Source organism: Betta splendens, chromosome 11 (genome assembly GCF_900634795.4).
Source record: "Betta splendens chromosome 11, fBetSpl5.4, whole genome shotgun sequence".
Lineage (NCBI taxonomy): Eukaryota > Metazoa > Chordata > Actinopteri > Anabantiformes > Osphronemidae > Betta > Betta splendens.
Window position 1 is genome coordinate 7,303,747 of NC_040891.2, and position 18,482 is coordinate 7,322,228.

At 44.4% G+C, this 18,482-nt stretch overlaps 2 protein-coding genes across 2 annotated transcripts; both read right to left on the reverse strand.

Annotated features, from left to right (window-relative positions):
• Nucleotides 1-19: 19 nt before the first annotated feature.
• LOC114865787 (gasdermin-E-like) lies at nucleotides 20-4,502 on the reverse strand. Its single transcript, XM_029167245.3, has 10 exons — nucleotides 4,248-4,502; nucleotides 3,087-3,319; nucleotides 2,797-2,992; nucleotides 2,378-2,555; nucleotides 2,148-2,268; nucleotides 1,927-2,004; nucleotides 1,720-1,844; nucleotides 1,437-1,596; nucleotides 1,268-1,338; nucleotides 20-1,181 (listed from the first exon to the last, which is right to left on the reverse strand). The coding sequence occupies exons 2-10, from the start codon at nucleotides 3,295-3,297 to the stop codon at nucleotides 954-956; spliced, it is 1,368 nt and encodes a 455-aa protein (XP_029023078.1). The 5' UTR covers nucleotides 3,298-3,319; nucleotides 4,248-4,502; the 3' UTR covers nucleotides 20-953.
• A 596-nt stretch (nucleotides 4,503-5,098) lies between these two features.
• On the reverse strand, nucleotides 5,099-17,241 carry LOC114865740 (oxysterol-binding protein-related protein 3-like). Its single transcript, XM_041072932.2, has 23 exons — nucleotides 17,126-17,241; nucleotides 15,267-15,423; nucleotides 12,320-12,489; nucleotides 11,843-11,959; nucleotides 11,175-11,228; nucleotides 10,982-11,095; nucleotides 10,719-10,871; nucleotides 10,546-10,636; nucleotides 10,337-10,440; nucleotides 10,164-10,253; nucleotides 9,912-10,071; nucleotides 9,626-9,750; nucleotides 9,410-9,541; nucleotides 9,111-9,204; nucleotides 8,330-8,565; nucleotides 7,993-8,130; nucleotides 7,747-7,810; nucleotides 7,408-7,486; nucleotides 7,091-7,235; nucleotides 6,747-6,891; nucleotides 6,522-6,648; nucleotides 6,234-6,356; nucleotides 5,099-5,892 (listed from the first exon to the last, which is right to left on the reverse strand). The coding sequence occupies exons 3-23, from the start codon at nucleotides 12,383-12,385 to the stop codon at nucleotides 5,796-5,798; spliced, it is 2,454 nt and encodes an 817-aa protein (XP_040928866.1). The 5' UTR covers nucleotides 12,386-12,489; nucleotides 15,267-15,423; nucleotides 17,126-17,241; the 3' UTR covers nucleotides 5,099-5,795.
• Nucleotides 17,242-18,482: the final 1,241 nt, after the last annotated feature.

Below are 18,482 nucleotides of genomic sequence, written 5' to 3' on the forward strand. Positions count from 1 at the left end.
CACGTGGCCGTAAAAAAGACTGATACAACAAACACCGTCACCGTCAAACAAATGGGAAAACAAGATATTTTTTATTAAAAAATAATGAAGACGTTATATAAAGACATTAATCAAAGACAAAGCACACATTCTCAATGTAATGCTCTGCATTCATCCTCATGTATGTCATGATTATTCATTTTGACCCCAATTCTCATTTTCAAGAAAAGCATAACAGATGAATCAAGGTGCAATTAAAGAAAAGACAGTTTATATAAAAGGCTTGCTATTTTCAAAATGTCTAAATATACAGTAGCTAAAACGAGACATGAACTGGAATGTAAACAAAGTACTGATACACATGATTTAGCTTTAAAACACTAGTAAAAATGTAACAATTTCAAATTTAGCATTAAGATAATGTAAAATAAAGCTTTTTGCAAAATACATTTACTGTAGGCTGGTGACAGCAGCAATAAAGAACAAGCTCATTAAACACTTTGAGCTAAGAAATTAGAAATGCCTTAATGTTAACTACTGTTTATCTTTTGTAGATAGTAGTGTTACTGAATAAACACAACGATAAACAAGCTACAGTTCTAAGAAATTAATTATCTCTTTAAGATAAAACTTAATACATTTAAACAATGAGAAAAACATTATTTTAGTCGTACAAAAAAACAACGGTTTGTTGACTTAATAAATGATGAAACAGGCAAAAAAGAACACAAAAGCTGCATCACTGATCACATCTATTGATCATTGATCCATCCAAAAATATTAGCTTGTTACATACAAAAGTGTTGTTCTTATAAAAATAGCAATAACAATTTGAATTTATGTGTTTTGTGTATCTCATGAATCTCATGTAACAAAATAAACCAAAGTGAGCTTAGAAACATTAAACTTCATATAAAGAAGGAAATAAAGTAAATAGATTTCACAAAAGAGGTCTGCTCATGCAGACACTTGTTCTACGACAGATCATTACACAGTACAGACAATCCCCGTACGCTGAGGAGCAAAGGGACAAATGCTGCTTCATTTGGTTTTTCCATCCACAGTCTGTCTGTGTCTCTCCTCAGCGTCACACTGGTGAAGTTCAGCAGCTGCTCGACCAGCTGGAAGGCCTGGTTGTCCTGAAGCAGGGAGGGGAGGCACTGGATGGGCAGAGGCCCGCTGCTTTTTATCATCCTGCACATCTGGTGAGAGAGAGAGTTGTATTTCAGAATGCTCACGTTTTTTGCAGGGTGTGAGTCTGTGATGTCAATCAGAGACATTTATGTACCAGTGTGTTGATGCCTTTCAGGAAATCAGGGCAGCTCTCGCTCAGGAAGCACAACGCATCATCAGGCAACTCTACAACAACACAAGATTGAAATGTAGAAAATAATAATCAGAAGATTGGTTTCTGGGAAATTGTGCAGGAAATGTGTGTTTAGGGAGATGACCCTTACCTTCCATGGCGCTGACCAACAGGTGAGCAGCCATTAAGCTGCTGGAGTGGCTGTCAGGGTTGAGCTGATCCAGTATGACTGACACCGCTCGTCTCTGACTGTCGGACAGGTCTTCCTGCTTTGCCAAATCAAGTGACTCGCCGCTACACAAATCCTGCAGCTAAAAGAGAAGAAGAAAATGGGAGAAACAGAAAACATGTTCAACAAAACGTTTGCACTTGATAGAGACTCTTATCTCATCTTATCTTATTACATGCAGCAAATTGATGCTGGTGTCACTCACCACACACTGGAGATACGACAGAGCAGATCTGTCCCTCATCGTCCCTCTGAGACCCGTGAACAGGACACATTGAGCCGACTGAGGCAGCTCTGCCAGTGAAGACAGGTCCATGTTCATGTTTGGTCCTGTGAGGGGAGCACATGCAAGGTTTCCTCATTATTGAAGCTGGTTAAATATATGAATGAGTTCACCCTTTATTGTACTGACCATCCACCACATCCAAGGACTCATTGGAAGGCGACTCTGCCTCAAAGCCTCCTATTGTTCCTGGTTGTAGGCATATATCTGAAAATACAGACGTCATACTCTGATTAAAGCACAGAGGAGGAACCACGGGAGCGTCATTAAACAATTTCAGCTGTTTGCTTAAAGAAAAAAAACGTTGAATTACAGAAGTATTGTTGTGATTCTGAGATTTCTTCTCTCACCATACTGTCCATTTCTTTTGATCTCCAGCTCCAAAATGCTGTACGCGATGACTGTGTCTGACGGGATCTCCAGGGAAACATCACTGTCTGCCTCCATGTCGTTTCTGTCCCTCACACATACCTGGGAACACACACACAAACAATAATACATCACCCCTGAAATCAAATACATACAACATACGTCATATATGCCAATATGGATGAAAGCAACGTTCCCAACCATCGCCCACCTTAACCGAGTTTCCCAGCATTCCCATGATGCCGAGCATCCCTTGAATGGCACAGTTCTCCTGCTTAGTCTGCGTGATGGAGCAGGAGCTGGTGGTGAGGATCCTCTCCTTCACCACGGCCAGCACCTCCGTCTGCTTCCTGAGCTGCTGCACCAGCCTGTGCTGCATGTTCACCAGCCTGGTGGGAAAGGGGAACGTTGGGCAGTGCGTTTTGAGCAAAAAAAGACAAAGTGCAATTTGAATATTAATAAAGAGATGCAATAAAAATGACTGATGTGGGTCTCAGCATTACACTGTTCACGGTCCCGGCATCAAAAGTCTCACCTCTAATTACATTTACACACTGTTCCTGTTTATAATTTACCTTCCTGTCACTAGCTTCAGTGTAATAACAGCGTGAACAGTCAATTATTAAACACCTGTCGCGGGAGTCACGTAACAGCTTCTTCACGTCCAGTTCCTCTTTCTTCAGCTTGCCAAAAACGGATCGGAGCTTGGAGGTGCCCTGACCCTCCAGTGTGAGGTTGACGACAGATCCGGCCTCAGTGTTCAGCTTACCGGACAGTTTGTCTCCAAAGGTTGCCTCATAGCTGAGAAAGTCTGTCTCACACACTTCTAGGAGCACATGTTAATGTACAGACAACAGAAAAGCTCCTCTGATAGCAAGGAAATCAATATTATATAGGAATTGTCCTCTACATGTACACACCAGGAGAGAGAACCTCGTCCCCGAGCAACAAGTCACTGAGGATGAAATCTGTTGGATGGAACTTCGGCCGCTGCCACGACCAGAGCCTGTTGCGTTTGACGACAAGCGCCATGGAAACCAGTCTGTGTGAGTCATTCACACGAGACACGTGGATGAGGCTTCCTTCAGGGTCAATCTGGCGAACGAAGTTGGCAGTGGCCTTGGAAAACATAACTGATGAGGACGGCAGACAGCTGGGGGGGGGCAGACATTGAGGGGTTTAACGTGAGCTTATTTGGTCCACGAGACACTAATAACAGGGATTCCCACCAGTTGTTACAACGTTTGACCCAGTAATACCAGGAACCTGTGTAGGTGTATGAGCAAAATGTAACCCAACAACTGAGATGAAACAAATAAAAAGTCCCTACGAACCCACACATGCAACTACACACACACACACACACACACACACACACACACACACGGAACAGCCAATTTTCCTAATTTGCTGGCTCTGCTTTCTTTGTATAAATATTTAAAGCAATCTGGCACAAGAGCTTTTTTTATGTGAGGGAAGGAGCAGAAACACAAGTCATTTTGATCTGATAGTTCTATCGACATGTAGGTAGTCATTTCCTTATCATACTAACACCTCTTAACCTCCTTTATCGTTGAGTCATTAAGTGTAAATTAATTAAGGCTTCTCGTAAATTCACACCAAAAAAATAACTCCTAGGAACTCGTTAGCAGTTTCAACCCTGTTTTTAAAAATGTGACCAGGATGCTACAGATTCAGAAAATAATAGGAAACAATATATTGTATGTTTGACCATATATAAGTTAACGCGGCGCCCAAACAACCAATTAAACTTAAGTTTGAATTGTACAGCAATTAAAGGTAAAAGACAACTGGAACCAATTCCATCCTATTTTTCCACAATATAAACAGTTTACGTCACAGCATTCCTAAACTAACTTGGGAGCACGTGTGCCAGCGCGCGTGCGTATTTCCCGGCAGGAGACTTAGACTGACCGACTCTAACATCAACCAGGTCCTTAGCGCGCGCGTGCTGGAAGGGCTCTAACGGAAATGTTAGACCATATTTAGACCAGGTTGTTCTACTGACACTGGATTAGTTACTTACCTCGATGATCTAATTTAATAAAACTGTCGCTTACCTCTAAAAGACTTCACAAGTTGATCGTCTTCCTTCCTTCGGTCCGTCCGCGCGCGCAGCCGGCGCCACCGATGCGTAATGCGTAAAAATTAGCCGTCGCAATAAATATGAAACCCTGCGGATTTGATGGTTATCTCTCAGCGATACTACGAAGCGGCTCTGGGCTGTGAAACAGAGTTATAGCGAAGGAAATGAGTGAGTGTTGGCTCTGAGCTGTGGCTGAGGGGTGTCCGTACAGTCCAGGATAAACACCGCCTCTCTGCTGATCCTCTAGGACCTAATTAGGCTCATATGAGCTGTGGCATCCGTGTGCGCGCGCCCAAGTTCCCTGGAGTTCGTATATTCTTTTATGTTACAAGGCAACACAGTCATAAGGTTACATATATGTGAAAAGCCTATAATGTGGCCCACAAAGGGCAACCTGTGCTGTTTATACAGTGGCATATACAGTCAGCAACTTCATCATTAATGGACTCAGCCGCATTTAGCTGCAGCCCCAGATCAGTAATACTGTACGTTCTCTACTCATGTTATGAGAATATATCTGATCACAGTATAGTGAGAAGCAGAATAAATAAAACACGGTAGCAGCGTCTGTGTAGCGTTTCCCCTCTAAGGTGGTGGTGGATTCTTCCTCCAAAGCCCGGAGTGTTAGATCATCTTGTGGTCGGTTGTTCCAGTTAAAATGTTATTTTTGTTTGCCCGGGTTCAGACTTCATTTTATGGCCATCGACAAAACATCTCTCAAAGGCAGTTTTTTTGGTCCACTTTTTGTTGTTTTCATTACAATTTCCAATTTAATTAAAATTTACCGTCACCTGCTGCATTAGGTCACACAGTGAGACACAACACAACTTTTCCACATTACAGTTTATTATGTTTAATAAACACGGAGTATTATTGCTGTTTTCATCTGTGAAAAACTATCACAATATTTAAATCCCATGACCACCGTGACCGATTAAAACAAGGCAGCGTGCTGAAAAAAGGCTAAAGGCCCGCTTTTAAAAATAGAACCTGTGATCAGCCGCTGGCTTAAAGCAATCACAAACTTGAATTCATGACGCTGATTCAGTGGAAGAATACTAGAGCCGCTCATCAATTTCAAGGCTGACCCTTTTCTCACCCTTTAAAATCTCTTTATCACTCTGACATCATTCAATGGAGGAGTCGTTACAGTCTCCTGTGTGCAAAACTGTTTCAGCAGGTGACTGAGTGTCACACTGCAATAAAAGGCACTTTGGTAAATGCTAAGATGCAAAAAAAAATTAATAAAATCTTACTGTTTACTGACAGTGTGTTTTTTAGAATAATGACAATAAGAGGCGAACATCTTGCCTCATGATTCATAATCAACCATACAAGTAAATCAAATGTTGTTCTACAGACTCAGCTTCATCTGTAAAGAGGAACCAGGAAGCCCACAAGGGTTTGGGTCGCCTTGACATGAAGCAGTTCATGTTAACCGGGTTAAGACACTTCGATGCTGGTCTCAGTTCAGTTTTATTACTTCCCATCCTGCGACAAGGGGCAGTGGAGACGTCCAGAGTTACCACAACACAGGAAAGTCCAGTTTGCTGAAGCCAGTGTCCTTCCGCTGATCCCAGTACAAGTTGTTGCTCACCCATGTGTCATCCTTAGACTTCCTGCCAACACAAGGTAAATTAATAAAATTACCCATATTTAAATGCATCTCTCTGTACAAAAAACATTTTTAGCATAAGATAAGGCATTGGTTTTGCATGATGACTATAAGAGAAAGACTTGTTGGTGAGACTCATGAGTGACATGCAATGAAATGAATGTGACACCACACACAATGATCTAATGGTTGGAAATTGATTGTTTATCTATCTAGACTTATTAAGTCTGCAGTCACAGCTATTTAAAACACCCGCTCTGCTCTCACGTCAGTAAGATGGAAAAAAGCATCCATATGATGTTTATTTGCACACAGACTCACAAACGAACAAAGATGAGCACATACTTGAAAAAGCGAGGCTGGTGCGTCATGCTGTTGTCCTGCAACACTTTCCTCCTCTCCCTCTGGAGCTGCTCTATCCTCTGTTTCTGCTCCTCAGCTCCGTCGATGTTCCCCTCCTCCAGCAGCCTGAACAATGACCACAGAGACAGTGGGGAAAGATGAAAAGCTCCATATAAAGAGTCACGACCATTTACAGTAGTAGCAACAGTGAGTTAGTATATGGTCCAAGCAGTAACTAAAGAAGTAGGTATTCGATATCTACAAGGTTGAGGGATGATGAAAGGGGCCAACCTCTGGTCCGGCCTGAAGCGTGTATCTGTGGGGGGGAGGAAGGGTCTCAGCATTGACTCGAGCTCATTTAACTCCACTGCAAACTGGGTGAAGCCGTAGTACTGGTCGTGGTCCGCAGGCATGGGGTCTACACAGACACATGCAGATGTCACAAAATGCTGTGCACGTTGATTATGCTGCGGTTACGTAAAGGTTGTCGACTGGAATTTCCCTTTGATCACTCACTTGCTCTCCAGATGCATGTGGCAGAAGGTGGATCCCCTTGAAACATAGACTCGTGCCACTTCCCAAAGATGGGGTATACAACTTTACCCTTCGAATCAGTAATCACACCCTGTACCTCATTTACTGTGGAATTCCATGATTTTGCCTAAAAGGAAACAGCACCAACATTATTTTAGCACATTATAATAAAAATGGTTAAGGTATTTAGTTTTAGGTAATGATGTATTTTAAATTGCAGTTCCCCGTTGTGTCCACAAGAGGGCACCGCTGGCTTTGATAATGTCTATGATACAGCATGTATGAAGACAAACAAAGATATAAATATAATACTTGTGTTTTCTAACCTTCACAAATGTGACTTTACACTGACAGGAATCACTGTTGATGTTTTTAATGGCCATTTCTCCATAATGTTCAATCCAGCGCTGGCCACTCAGGATGTTATGAATGCAGGACGTCACTTTGTTCCATTCGTAGTGGTCACCAAAGCTGAAATATATACATACTTAATACCAAATATGTCAAAACAAGCATGTTCTATCCTTAGTGCACAGTGACATGGACACTCATATTACTTGTGCAGGAGTGGACGTACAAACATTCACCCACATGTAAACACACACCCACACACAGACACACTAAGTAAGAGTAAAGCACTTACGCAGGTAGTGTGACATGTGTGGTTCCCATGGGAACAATTTCCATGGACTTCCCCCAGAATTTATTTTTCCACCGAACATCTGAATGATAATGGGTTCCAAATCAGCTTTGTGGCAATGGAAACTCTCATGTTTCTGTATATGTTTCTATCTTAAGATGTCATTGTCTCGTCAGCAAACAGTGTCACAATTAACAAATGATGTCACACAGTGGAAAGTGATATGAGATCACCAAAGACACATGAGGTTAAGTATAGTGCATTAGGTTTCCATCCTAAATTTAATCTCCACTATGTAGTAAAGACGCAAGAACAGTGGTGTGGTTGCTTAATCATGCTCACCTTGCCAATAGGTGAAGTTCCTTGAGTCCGCGTGGCAAGCTGACACAGGGGGGTGATGACTTACCTAGAAAATCAGAGATAAAGTTCACGAACATATGAGTCAACAGAAAACTATTGCAAACTACTACACCTTAATGTAGAATAATTACATTTAACAGATCTGATTTTTGTGTTTTAACTAAACTAAAATACAGTCTAAATGCATTTGTGCTAAATCATGTAGTTCGTAAAGTCCGCGATCTCTACCTGCTCCGCTATAAACCTGAAGCCCTTATCAGGTCTGTCACACTCATAGGTCTCTCCCAGGACTGGGTTAAAGGGTTTGCTTCCTGCCCGGTGGTAGGTGCAGGCATAGGAAGATATGGCAAAGGTAGCAACATACACCTGTGTGGAAAAACAGAGAGGAAGAATGAGCCTGTTTGCAGCAACACATTTTACTATATATATGTTACTATAATCAAGCATGTTTGTGTGAGACTAATCAGATATATACACGCTGTGCATAGGTTTGTGCATTAGTAAAGTAGATGTTCACAAAGCTCCAGCTCCCTGTGCAGGTTTAGCGTTAGCGGTGCTAGCTCACCATGCGTTGGTAGGGGTCCTGGGTCTGGTTGGCCATGTCCAGCAGTTCACTGTACTCCAACTCCTCGCACAGCCTCTGCAGGGTGTTGAGGGGCTCGTTGAGCTGCACCGGCATGGCCACCTTGGACAGGTCCTTGCCGATGTTGTTCCTTAGGATGTTCCACAGGCTGACGCTGCTGGTGGGACTGGGGGAGGGCAAGAGGGAGCGACGACTGGCCAGCGTCACCACGCTGCTGACTGGAGGGAGCAAAAGCAGAGGGGGAAGGAAGGAGGTGAGACAGGAAATGACGTGAATGAGCAACTTTTATATGCAAGATGTAAAGTTTTTTACTTCCAGTGTAACCAGTGAAAACCTTAAATCGACACCATGTGCGGCAGTGACTCAGTGACGCGCGCTCACAGACGCTTTGACACATGATGAAACATCACACTGGGGTTGTAAACAAATCGGTGCCAGCATTGCTAAACACATTCTCTGAGCAAGTAGTTCCCTGATTCCACACATTCATAATTTATTTGACACTTTTTGAATAAACGCACAAACGCGCACGCACGCACGCACGCACACACACACACACACACACACACACACACACACACACACACACACACACACACACACACACACACACACACACACACACACACACAGGCTTAGTCACAGGCACAAGGGCTCAAGATAGACGAGCCTTTGTGAAAGAATAAGGCCTGTTCACACCGTCTGTCTTTCCCTCTGTTGTTTTGACACACACACGCACAGGACACACAAGTTGCTCGCGCACCGGAGTTGTGTCTCTCGCTGCCTCCCTCATTGCTGCAGGTATCCATGGAGACGCTGTCACTGACATCGCTGATGTAGGAGTCGTCGTCAGACACCTGGACAGGACGAACAAAAGACAAAGTCATAGCTGCACTCAGTGACCTACAGGTTACCAGGTGTTTCTGTGCTGGGGCAGTTTTACTGTAGGTGTGATATAGACTCAACTTTCATCTCAAGTAACACAAATTCAATAAATTAATTACATTAAAATAACCTATTTTCCCATATTTCTAACATTTTAGAGAAGAGGTGGCGTCTGACCTCGTTCTCGGAGGAGGAGGAGGAGAGCAGGTACTCCTGAGCGTCAAAGAACTCTGAAATGGAATCCGGGAGAGATGCTCTGCTCTCATTGGACACCTGGTGGACCAAGGAGTGTGAGCCGCCGGGACATTCCTGCTTTGATAACACAAAGTCACCTGAGAAAACCTGGACCGCAGTGCACAATCATCATCATCGTTGTGAATCTGGGCCACTCACGGGGGCATAGGTGGTTTTCAAGCCCATGACCTGTGTGGGCTGCGGGACCTGCATGTCGATGGTGTGCCGCAGCCTGTCTCGCTCTGCTACCAGGGAGCTAAAGGCTGATTTCAGCGTAGCGTGGACTGCAGGGAGGGAAACGTGAGAGTCCGGTGGAAAAACTAAGGGAGGCAGCGGCTACAGAGTTGTCATGGAAACTGCCTCACCATACGGAAGCAGGCACTTAGCGAAAAGCAAACATCTTGTTCTATGTGAAGTAAATACAGAGCGACCTCCGGGAACTCACTGCTGCTGGCCAGCTGGCAGAAGTCCTCCTGCAGGCGAGACGCGTCTGTGGGTGAGTCTGGGGCGTCGGCACAGGCCTCCTGCGCGTTGGACTCCGTGGAGGAAAGGTTGGGGTTGGAGGCGTGGAGACGAGGCGACTTGGAGGATATGCAGCTTGGAACCTGTTGAACATTCGCCCCTTTAGTCCCACTGCTGAACGCTCGTGTCGCCGAATCGTGTATCCGCATGCAGATAATAATTACTGTGGCTGTACCTGAAGTGTGGCTTTGCTCTCTTTGCCATTGTTTTTGGATCTCCACCTTCTTGGTCTCTTCTCCTTTTTGGGGAGGTCATAAGTAGATGCCTGTAATGGAAAAACAATGAAGTATAATATATCCGGAGTGTGAGTGGTGAACAGTTCTGATGAACTGGTCTGTCTTTGCTTACTGGTAGTGCACTGATGGCTGGAGCTGAGTACGTGCGGTGGAGGACCTCCATGCTCTTCAACAGCAGGTTGAGGTCCAGGAGGTAGGATTCGCATTCTTCCAGGTCTGAGAAAAAACATGGATCATTATTATTATTACAATGAGGAGATTGTGGCACTGCAAAGTACACAGGCATTAAGGCAACAATGATCATGCTAAACAACAGGCGACCTTTGCAGCACTTGTCCATGTCCTCCGAAGAGTGGAGCCAAGAGCTGACCTTCGCCTGGTGGAGGGACGCCTGCTTGGTCAGAGTAGCCCGCTGCTCGAGAGGGAGACGCCCATGAGACACGCGACACACCGCGACACAAACACAACGGGGAAACGGACCGAGCACCACTTGCTTTTCTCAGGGTGTCACTGAGCGAGGGCGACGGCGAGGCGTGGGGGTGGAAGAGATGCCTCTCGTGGGGATACATGGCGATCTCGTTCTGCCGAAAGACGCGGTGATGACGGAGCCTCGACACCCACTCCTCGAACAGCTCCCGAGACTTCACCTGGAGGACACACGCTCGGATTAGGAACCGTAACGTGGGGGAAGCCACAGTGGGCGTTTCTGCATGAAAGTCACAGGAAATGAAAGGTGAGAGAGATGATTCAGATTTACCTTCAGGTGATAGATGTTGTCCTCCGTGTCCAGGTCAATGCACATGGCCTTCTTCTTTACGGACATGACAGAAAGGCCGACGTCGATGCAGCCATGAAGCTTTCCCTTCTTCAGCTGTGACAAAAAAGAACTTTATTAGCGCCTGACTGTCTCACGAATGACAGGCAGGGGGCGATACTGAGGCGATACTTACATCAGCTCCGTGCTTTGCATACTTCAAGATGCCTCTCTCCAACAGAAAGTATCTCTGGCAGAGAAAGTCATACACAATCAATACATATTTATGAAAAGTACTGTTTTGTTATGACATATTAGTGTTTAAGATGTGGTCAATTCATGTTCCAAGGCAGAAGTTTCCAGGTATGCATGAGCACACTCACAAAGAAAAGAGGGGGAGGATGATGAGTCAGGGTTACAGTATAATCAGCTGGGAATAAAAAGAGTGGAAAAGGGAAATACTGAGGACTAGAATGGTGAAGAGGAAGAAATGTCAAAAAAAAGGTCAGGACTCATCACTAGACATTTAGGGAGAACTAAAAGTATTTCTGGTTCGGTCTTGATGCAAACTAGAAATAAAATCCAACTAAAGCCCACATGGACTACTTCTTTTTATAGCTGTATTATTTTCTTAACAAAAATCTATATATTTGTATAACACAATACTTTATTTTACTGTAGGAGGTACAGTAGAAGTGCACATGGACTCATTACAGTTGTTTTGAATTGGCGTTGTTACAGTATTATTAAATACCTATTTGACAAATTAGATCTTTGGTTCAGTCAAACATGTGTGATGGTAGAATACATCACAGGTGGAGTTTCACTGTCTAGAGCTTTGAGACGAGTGGGTCGGGAGCTCACCTTGTGCCACCCCTTCATGGGCCACTTCCTCCTCTTGAGCAGGAAGCCCTCCTGTCTGTCCGGCTCCTGCATGTTGGCAGGAACCCCCCTGAGCCCCTCCACAATCTCCCAACTGTCCTGGAGGGAGACACGGGATCAATGATAAGCTGTGTTGCACGTTCAGACCTACACCTTTAAATAGGCCATCAGTCACTTTTGCAGATAGCATGGCTAAAGGCCACTTTGACTGCAGCATTGGCCATTGTGTACTGTAAGTGTGTGCAGCAGCAACACCTTAATGTTTGCTAACATAGAACAAGCTTTATTAATCTAATCACTAGACTGTTTGACTTAGACAACATGTGCACATGCATAAATGATTAGCATCTGCTGGATCAGTACATTCTGCATTTAAATGAGAAATCTGATCCCAGGTGATAATAACAGGCGACGCTAATAGCGACTGCAAGCACTTTATTCACGCAGATCCACACACACCCGGTTGCTGTCATGCTTAGAGGAGCCGCTGCTGTCACTGTGAGTGGGCGATGGCGACGTCATCATTCCGCGACAGTTGTCTCGTTTCTGTGGGAACCGCGGCAACAGAGATCACAGCGGAGCCAGGAGCATCACTTTGACCTTTGAAGGCCACTCCACAACAGTCAGCACTAGGGAGAAAGGTCAAACCAAATTGATGTCATTTCACACTAGGAGCACACGAGAGCAGAAAGATGAAAACAGAGAAATCACACAGTCTGTACATACCAGCCCTACGGACGAAAGCACTTTCATTTTATTACTAGTAAAGTTACACAAGCATGTGAAGCCTGAAATCCAGGAAAACATCCCAATGGAATGTGCAGAGCATCGCACAAACACTTAATACCCGCTAAAAACTTGAACATGAGCTTGTAATAATAAAGTCCTTCAAAAGATCAGCTGGTGCAGTACAAATAAGTTCCAGTTCTAAGTTCACCAATGATTTTTCTAAAATTAGATGTGAAGAAGTTTAAAGCGTTTCTTTCTTTACAGTGAGTTTGTCCTACGGTGTTACATAGTTACGGTGATGTTTGTGTGTATATGGGGTGAGTCGGGAACACCGCATTCTCACTGTGATGTACTGTTACATGGATTCCTCCCTTTGCCACAAATGGCATGTTCCAGCGTGCTGAGTAAGCGGGCTCAAATGCATATTTGCTATAACTCTGTGTTTTATAGCCACCGTGAACGCTGACACGGCCAAAGGCTACGCTCAGGTGTGCCTGTCTGGTGGACTAGTGCAGCTGCAGACAGCTGAATGCCTGTGGCCTCTCGTGTCCTTCTTGCATGCAAATCGGTGCGAACTTCAGGAATTTAACTATGGTCCCAACTATACCGTGTGAAAATGGTCTGGTAGGTACTGTATGCATGTGTTTAGTAGCTCCCCATGGCCTCGCTCACAGTCAGCGCCGTGCCCAGGACATGAGTCATCGACAGGAAAGAATGTGCTCCGTGCCTCGATACCCCCCAACACACCATAACACGCGGCTAGCTACAGTCAACACTGGGCTAAAAGCAGACTGAAGCACATGGGCAGCCCACTTAGCTCACGGCTCCGGAGCACAGATTAAAAGAACAGGCAACATATTTGAGGAGGCTTCAAATGATAGACTTGATTTAGCTCATCAAGCTGTTGTTCATGCCTTTCATGCATAGCATCCTTACCTAAAAGCTTATGGATACAGATCAAGTTAGGAATTTACTACACATCCATCCTCCATGCAACCACTCTGTGTTTGAATGATTATAGACTTCGAACAACAAAAGATATGACCATCTATTAAACACAATGCATTTGCTGTAGGACCTCAAGCTCCCAAAGGTGAACTTAACCTAACACAATACACATTCATGATTATAATCAGTGCGTACAGGCTGTGGCATGAAGGAAACACTCAGGCCTGCCTTCCAGTCTTCAGCCGTTTTCCTTTTTCATACAACTGAGCAACCAGCCCCGCAGCAACACACTTCCTCAAAGCAAAACCTCAAACATCAGCCATGCACAGATGCACAGATTTCTGTTTGTATCAAAGTGTCAAAAAACTTCCTTATTTCACTGATCCAAAAATCTTTAACTGTGCTACTGTCTGGCACAGGGTACTGTACAATATCTAAACGAACAAAGGTGACGTGAGACCCTCAGCATCCCACTGTGTGTCCTATTTACCTCAACGAGTCATTACTGTATTACTGCACCTCACACAGCTGCACTGTAACACTAGGTTTGCCTTCAGTTTTTAGTAATGACAGTCAACCATTTGATGCACAGCAGGGGTTTTTCTTGCAAGGCACACATTAGGGAATAAAGACTTCTTTTTCTTTCCTTTACATGTATCAGGACCCGTTTTTACGAGACCACAGAGCACAGGAACGGTTCAGCGTGGCCTGGCCTCCAACCCACAGTTTGTAAATGAATAATCTTAGGTATTCTCTTCTTTTGATCCCTCTGGCAGTTTTGCTCTTTTTCTCAGCGCGGAAGAAAAAGGTCACGGCAACTGGCTGAGAACAGGTACGTCCCCTCAGAGTCGTTGAAGTCACGATTTGGAATGAAATCATTTTTAAGCAGAGATCTGCTCGGCATTAGAAGCAGAAGACAAGGGCACCAATGCAAATAGACTCAAAGTCAATAAATAGTGTAAAAACCTTGATGAGTGTCAAACCTTCAATGTTAAGCATTTAATGCTGCCTAGAGGGGCATGTAGGTGCACGAATATCCCCTTGCTTTCCGAAAAGAAACCTCCTTTTCATTGTTGACCAGTTTCTATGAAAAGCACTCTAGACAAGGAGGCTGAAGCCTGAGGGATGGTCCGGCTGGACTTTCCAGTCTGGCATGACAAACGCACAGTCCTTGACTTGACAGCAGCTCCATTTGCTCTCTGTCTACACACATTCTTGCAGTAGGACTGCCACAAACCCACCTTCCCCATTACTGACTGACTGGGCCTGACTGCGACTCTACCTCTATTAAAGTGCCAGAGCTCCTTCACAGATTAATAGAGTTAAAGCCTGGCGTGATCCTCTGATTATCAAACTGAGAGTGAGTCCAAGATGCTTTAAATAGACTCACATCTGGCTACAGTCTCTGGCTACTTCACACACCAACACCCACGTTAGGAAGATACTAAAAACGTGTAATAAATGTGTGGCAGCATATGGTCTTGGATTGGTTAGTGGCAGCACCACTCAGCTGATCCGACCTCCGACATCACCGCTCCACAACAGGCTGAAAGCTCTGACTCGTCCGAAGATATTTTTAACACCATTTTCCATCTCAAAATGATACAGTGCCTGTGTTCCCTGCGCGGCCGCAGAGGGAAACTAACATGTGTATCAGCGCAGTGATCAAAGGGCTGAGAAATCAGCCCCAGCATGACGCTCGGCTGTCAGGCATTTTCAGGCGACCCACAAAAATTCCGACAGGAAGACGACAGTCTTGGGAAGCGGCGCGCTCATAGATTCTTGACCAACGCGTCTGTTTGTCAGGCTGCATCACAAAAGCTGTTTTTCTGCCTTCTCCCGGCTGAGACAAGGGACACTCCGCGTTGCTGCTCAATCACTGGTTGCTATGGATACAAAGAAAAAACCCAGAGGCTAGAATATATGTTCCTTTGTTCTTAATGGAAAATATAAGTCCTCAAAACACAAGGCTATTATTCTTTGTGAAGGTGAAGATGATGAAGATGATGAAGATGACAGTGTTGTTATGCTTTCACACCAGCCTCCGACCAGTTGCCTTGACTATACAATAAAGCACAACATCTTATTACCTCAGAAAACCACAGGGATAATAAAGAATATAAGCAACCCGCCCCCCACGGGTTATTCTCAGAGTGGCCATTTGGTGAATTAGTCAAGACAGCAGTGCTCTGTATTTACCAGCTTTTAGGTGGGTGTTGTGCAAAGGAGAGAGTGACATAGAGATAACTCAGTGAGTCACACTGGCCACGTTCACGCCCAGAGAAGCTGCAGGAAAAATTAATTTTTGCTGAGCAGCTATCAGCTGATTGGGACGTTTTTAATTGATCCCTGCGGCGCAGTCGTCCTTCGGCTCACGTGAACGCAGGACTGAACGCTTCTGCCAGAGCTCGTGGGGACTCACTGTCTTGCTCAAGGGCACTTAGGCAAGAGACTTGGGTTATTGTTTATTGCTATGCTAATGAACTGTCTGGGTTATGTATTGCAGATCTGCTGAAGTCTAAAACCTGAATGTGTACATTTCATTCATAGAACTGTATAATATTACTAAGTCAATTTTCAAACACTGGCAATTACATGATCTGTGACTTCATTACAGGTTCTCGAAGCAGCCTCACCCTCAGATCACATGTGTTACCAAGAGCCGCCGGGCTACAGATTTGTTTAAACTAGCTTAAATACTGTGTGTACAGAAAGGCGTCTGTGAATGGCCCAGAGCTGATGATGCCATCACCGCAGCCACTGTTTGAACTCATAACAAGTTAGAGTGGCATCACAAAGCCAATCAAGTGCTTAAATGGTGAGGCTGAAATCACTCAGTGTTTTATTACCATAGTGTTCCACAGAATAATAGTGTTAAACTGCTCCCAGTGATTATATTGATTATTGATTAATTACCTGCCAATCATGTTGAGGATTGATCAAGATTATTGTTCAAACTCATTTTTTCGACACTTATAATACTATGTAAAACATATTTCCTGTAATAAAAGCCTAAGAACGTTAGTAAACCGATCTGCCCCACTGTCGCTTTATACAAGACATTGCTCCAATCTGAGTCCTTACAGTGACCTCCACGTGTAATTTGATCCTAGTGAATGAAGAAAAGAATAATAGTTTGCCTGCGCCGGTGATGATGTCACTTCAGCAGGCAGTGATTGGTTCAGTGAGTCGGGCATTAATGGGGACACGCCGTCTGGGGAGAACCCACAGGTGTCCCCTTCAAACGCGCTGCCCGGCTCGGTTCCCCGGCCAACAGCTCAGAAAAATGCCCAACATCAACCATGTGCTCGCGAACTCGGTCTCGCGACGCGTCGACCAGAGCCCAGACTCACTCTGAAGCAGCAGAGAGTCTCGCGCACCAGTTCAACGGCAAAACGCGAAGACGAAGTCAATCAATAATTCCATCGAAAGCGATCTTTCGTTTGAGCCAAGGCTTCCTGCTGCGGACGCGGCACGAGCGCTGTCAGCGCTGGCGCTGATATGAAGCGGAAGCTGAAACACGCCAGCAAACACAGACACTGCTTCGCATTAGATATTATAAAAAATGAATCAGAAATAAATACTTACAGGTTTTTGGCGAAAGCTACAACATTTTCTCCTCACAGCGGAGACACGCACAGTATCTGTTACTGTGGACTACCTCGCCTCGGGCTCGTGCGTTATAGTTGGGGAGGGGCTTAGAGTAGCCAGGCGTAATGTGACACCTGATCCACCCAATCACAGGCCAGAATGTGCGGACGGGGCGGGTGCAAGTAGTTGGGCGGACGCGTTTTTGAACTGACTGCGGAGTGACGTGGACAAAAATGTAGAGCAAGGTAGCGTGAGCTCGAGCTGTTGGGCCAGTGAGTAGAAAGTAACGTAAGAAATATTATTTCAGGTTTTTATTTGCTACTCTCTCCCTTAATTACATTACATTTAAGAACAAATATACTTGTATTCCAGTACAATTTATTTGAATACTATTGTTCCTACATTTTTTTTATTTCCAAATTGTTCCAGTGTTTGATATTCACAAGTTGATAGCAGTGCATGGAACAACATATCAGCCAATAGTATCATACTTAACGTAATTACATGTCATTACACTGTAATTTTGCTCACACAGTGTTTAATTGTGCAAAACTCTGCTTTAAGTGCTCACTAAAGATTTATAAGTGCCTACATCCAAACCGAGCTGCATCACATGCACGTGTGCTTTTGGTGTTTCAACACTTTCTCTGATGCTTTCTTCCTCTTTCTTCCAGTCGTCTTTGGACAAGGTTGTGCTCAGTCAGTCCACTCACGCAGTCCTTGCAACAATCCAAACCACCGTCACGCTTTGGATTTGTTTACCCAACAAAACAAATGCGCTCCTTTGCATGGGCATGTGGTTGTCACTTCCTGTCTGAGCGGATTTCTATGGCAACAGAGAAAAGGGAAAACATAAAACGAGAAGAAAACACATGTTTTGAAGGGAAAGTCAGAGCTGGGTGTGTCCCAAGACTCAATCTGAAAAATAAACTAATTTCAGTATTTGAAATTTGAAGTAACACAGTAGTACTGGAAGTTCAGAATACTGTATAAAACTGAATGTTGATTGAAGGTATTGAACCAGAGAAGGTAGAAAAGGTATGTTTGTTGCCTCCACTTTGACAAACCCATGTGGATTCCCTTGTGCCGCCCTGAGCTGTGCTCCATTCAAAGCAACACACCCTCACATACCAGAAAACAGAGACACAGACTCTCCCTGTTTGTCAACCACACCTGTCCATACACTGGAATTTACTGAAATTTTATTTTAAGAAAGGCAAAATAAAGGTAAGACAATGAACCTGTGTATGATACAAACACTTACACACTGGGCACGTCGTTATAACTGATTACACCCCCTATGCTTCTCTGTTACACACTAATTGGAAAACAGATTATGTGTGACAGCGTCATC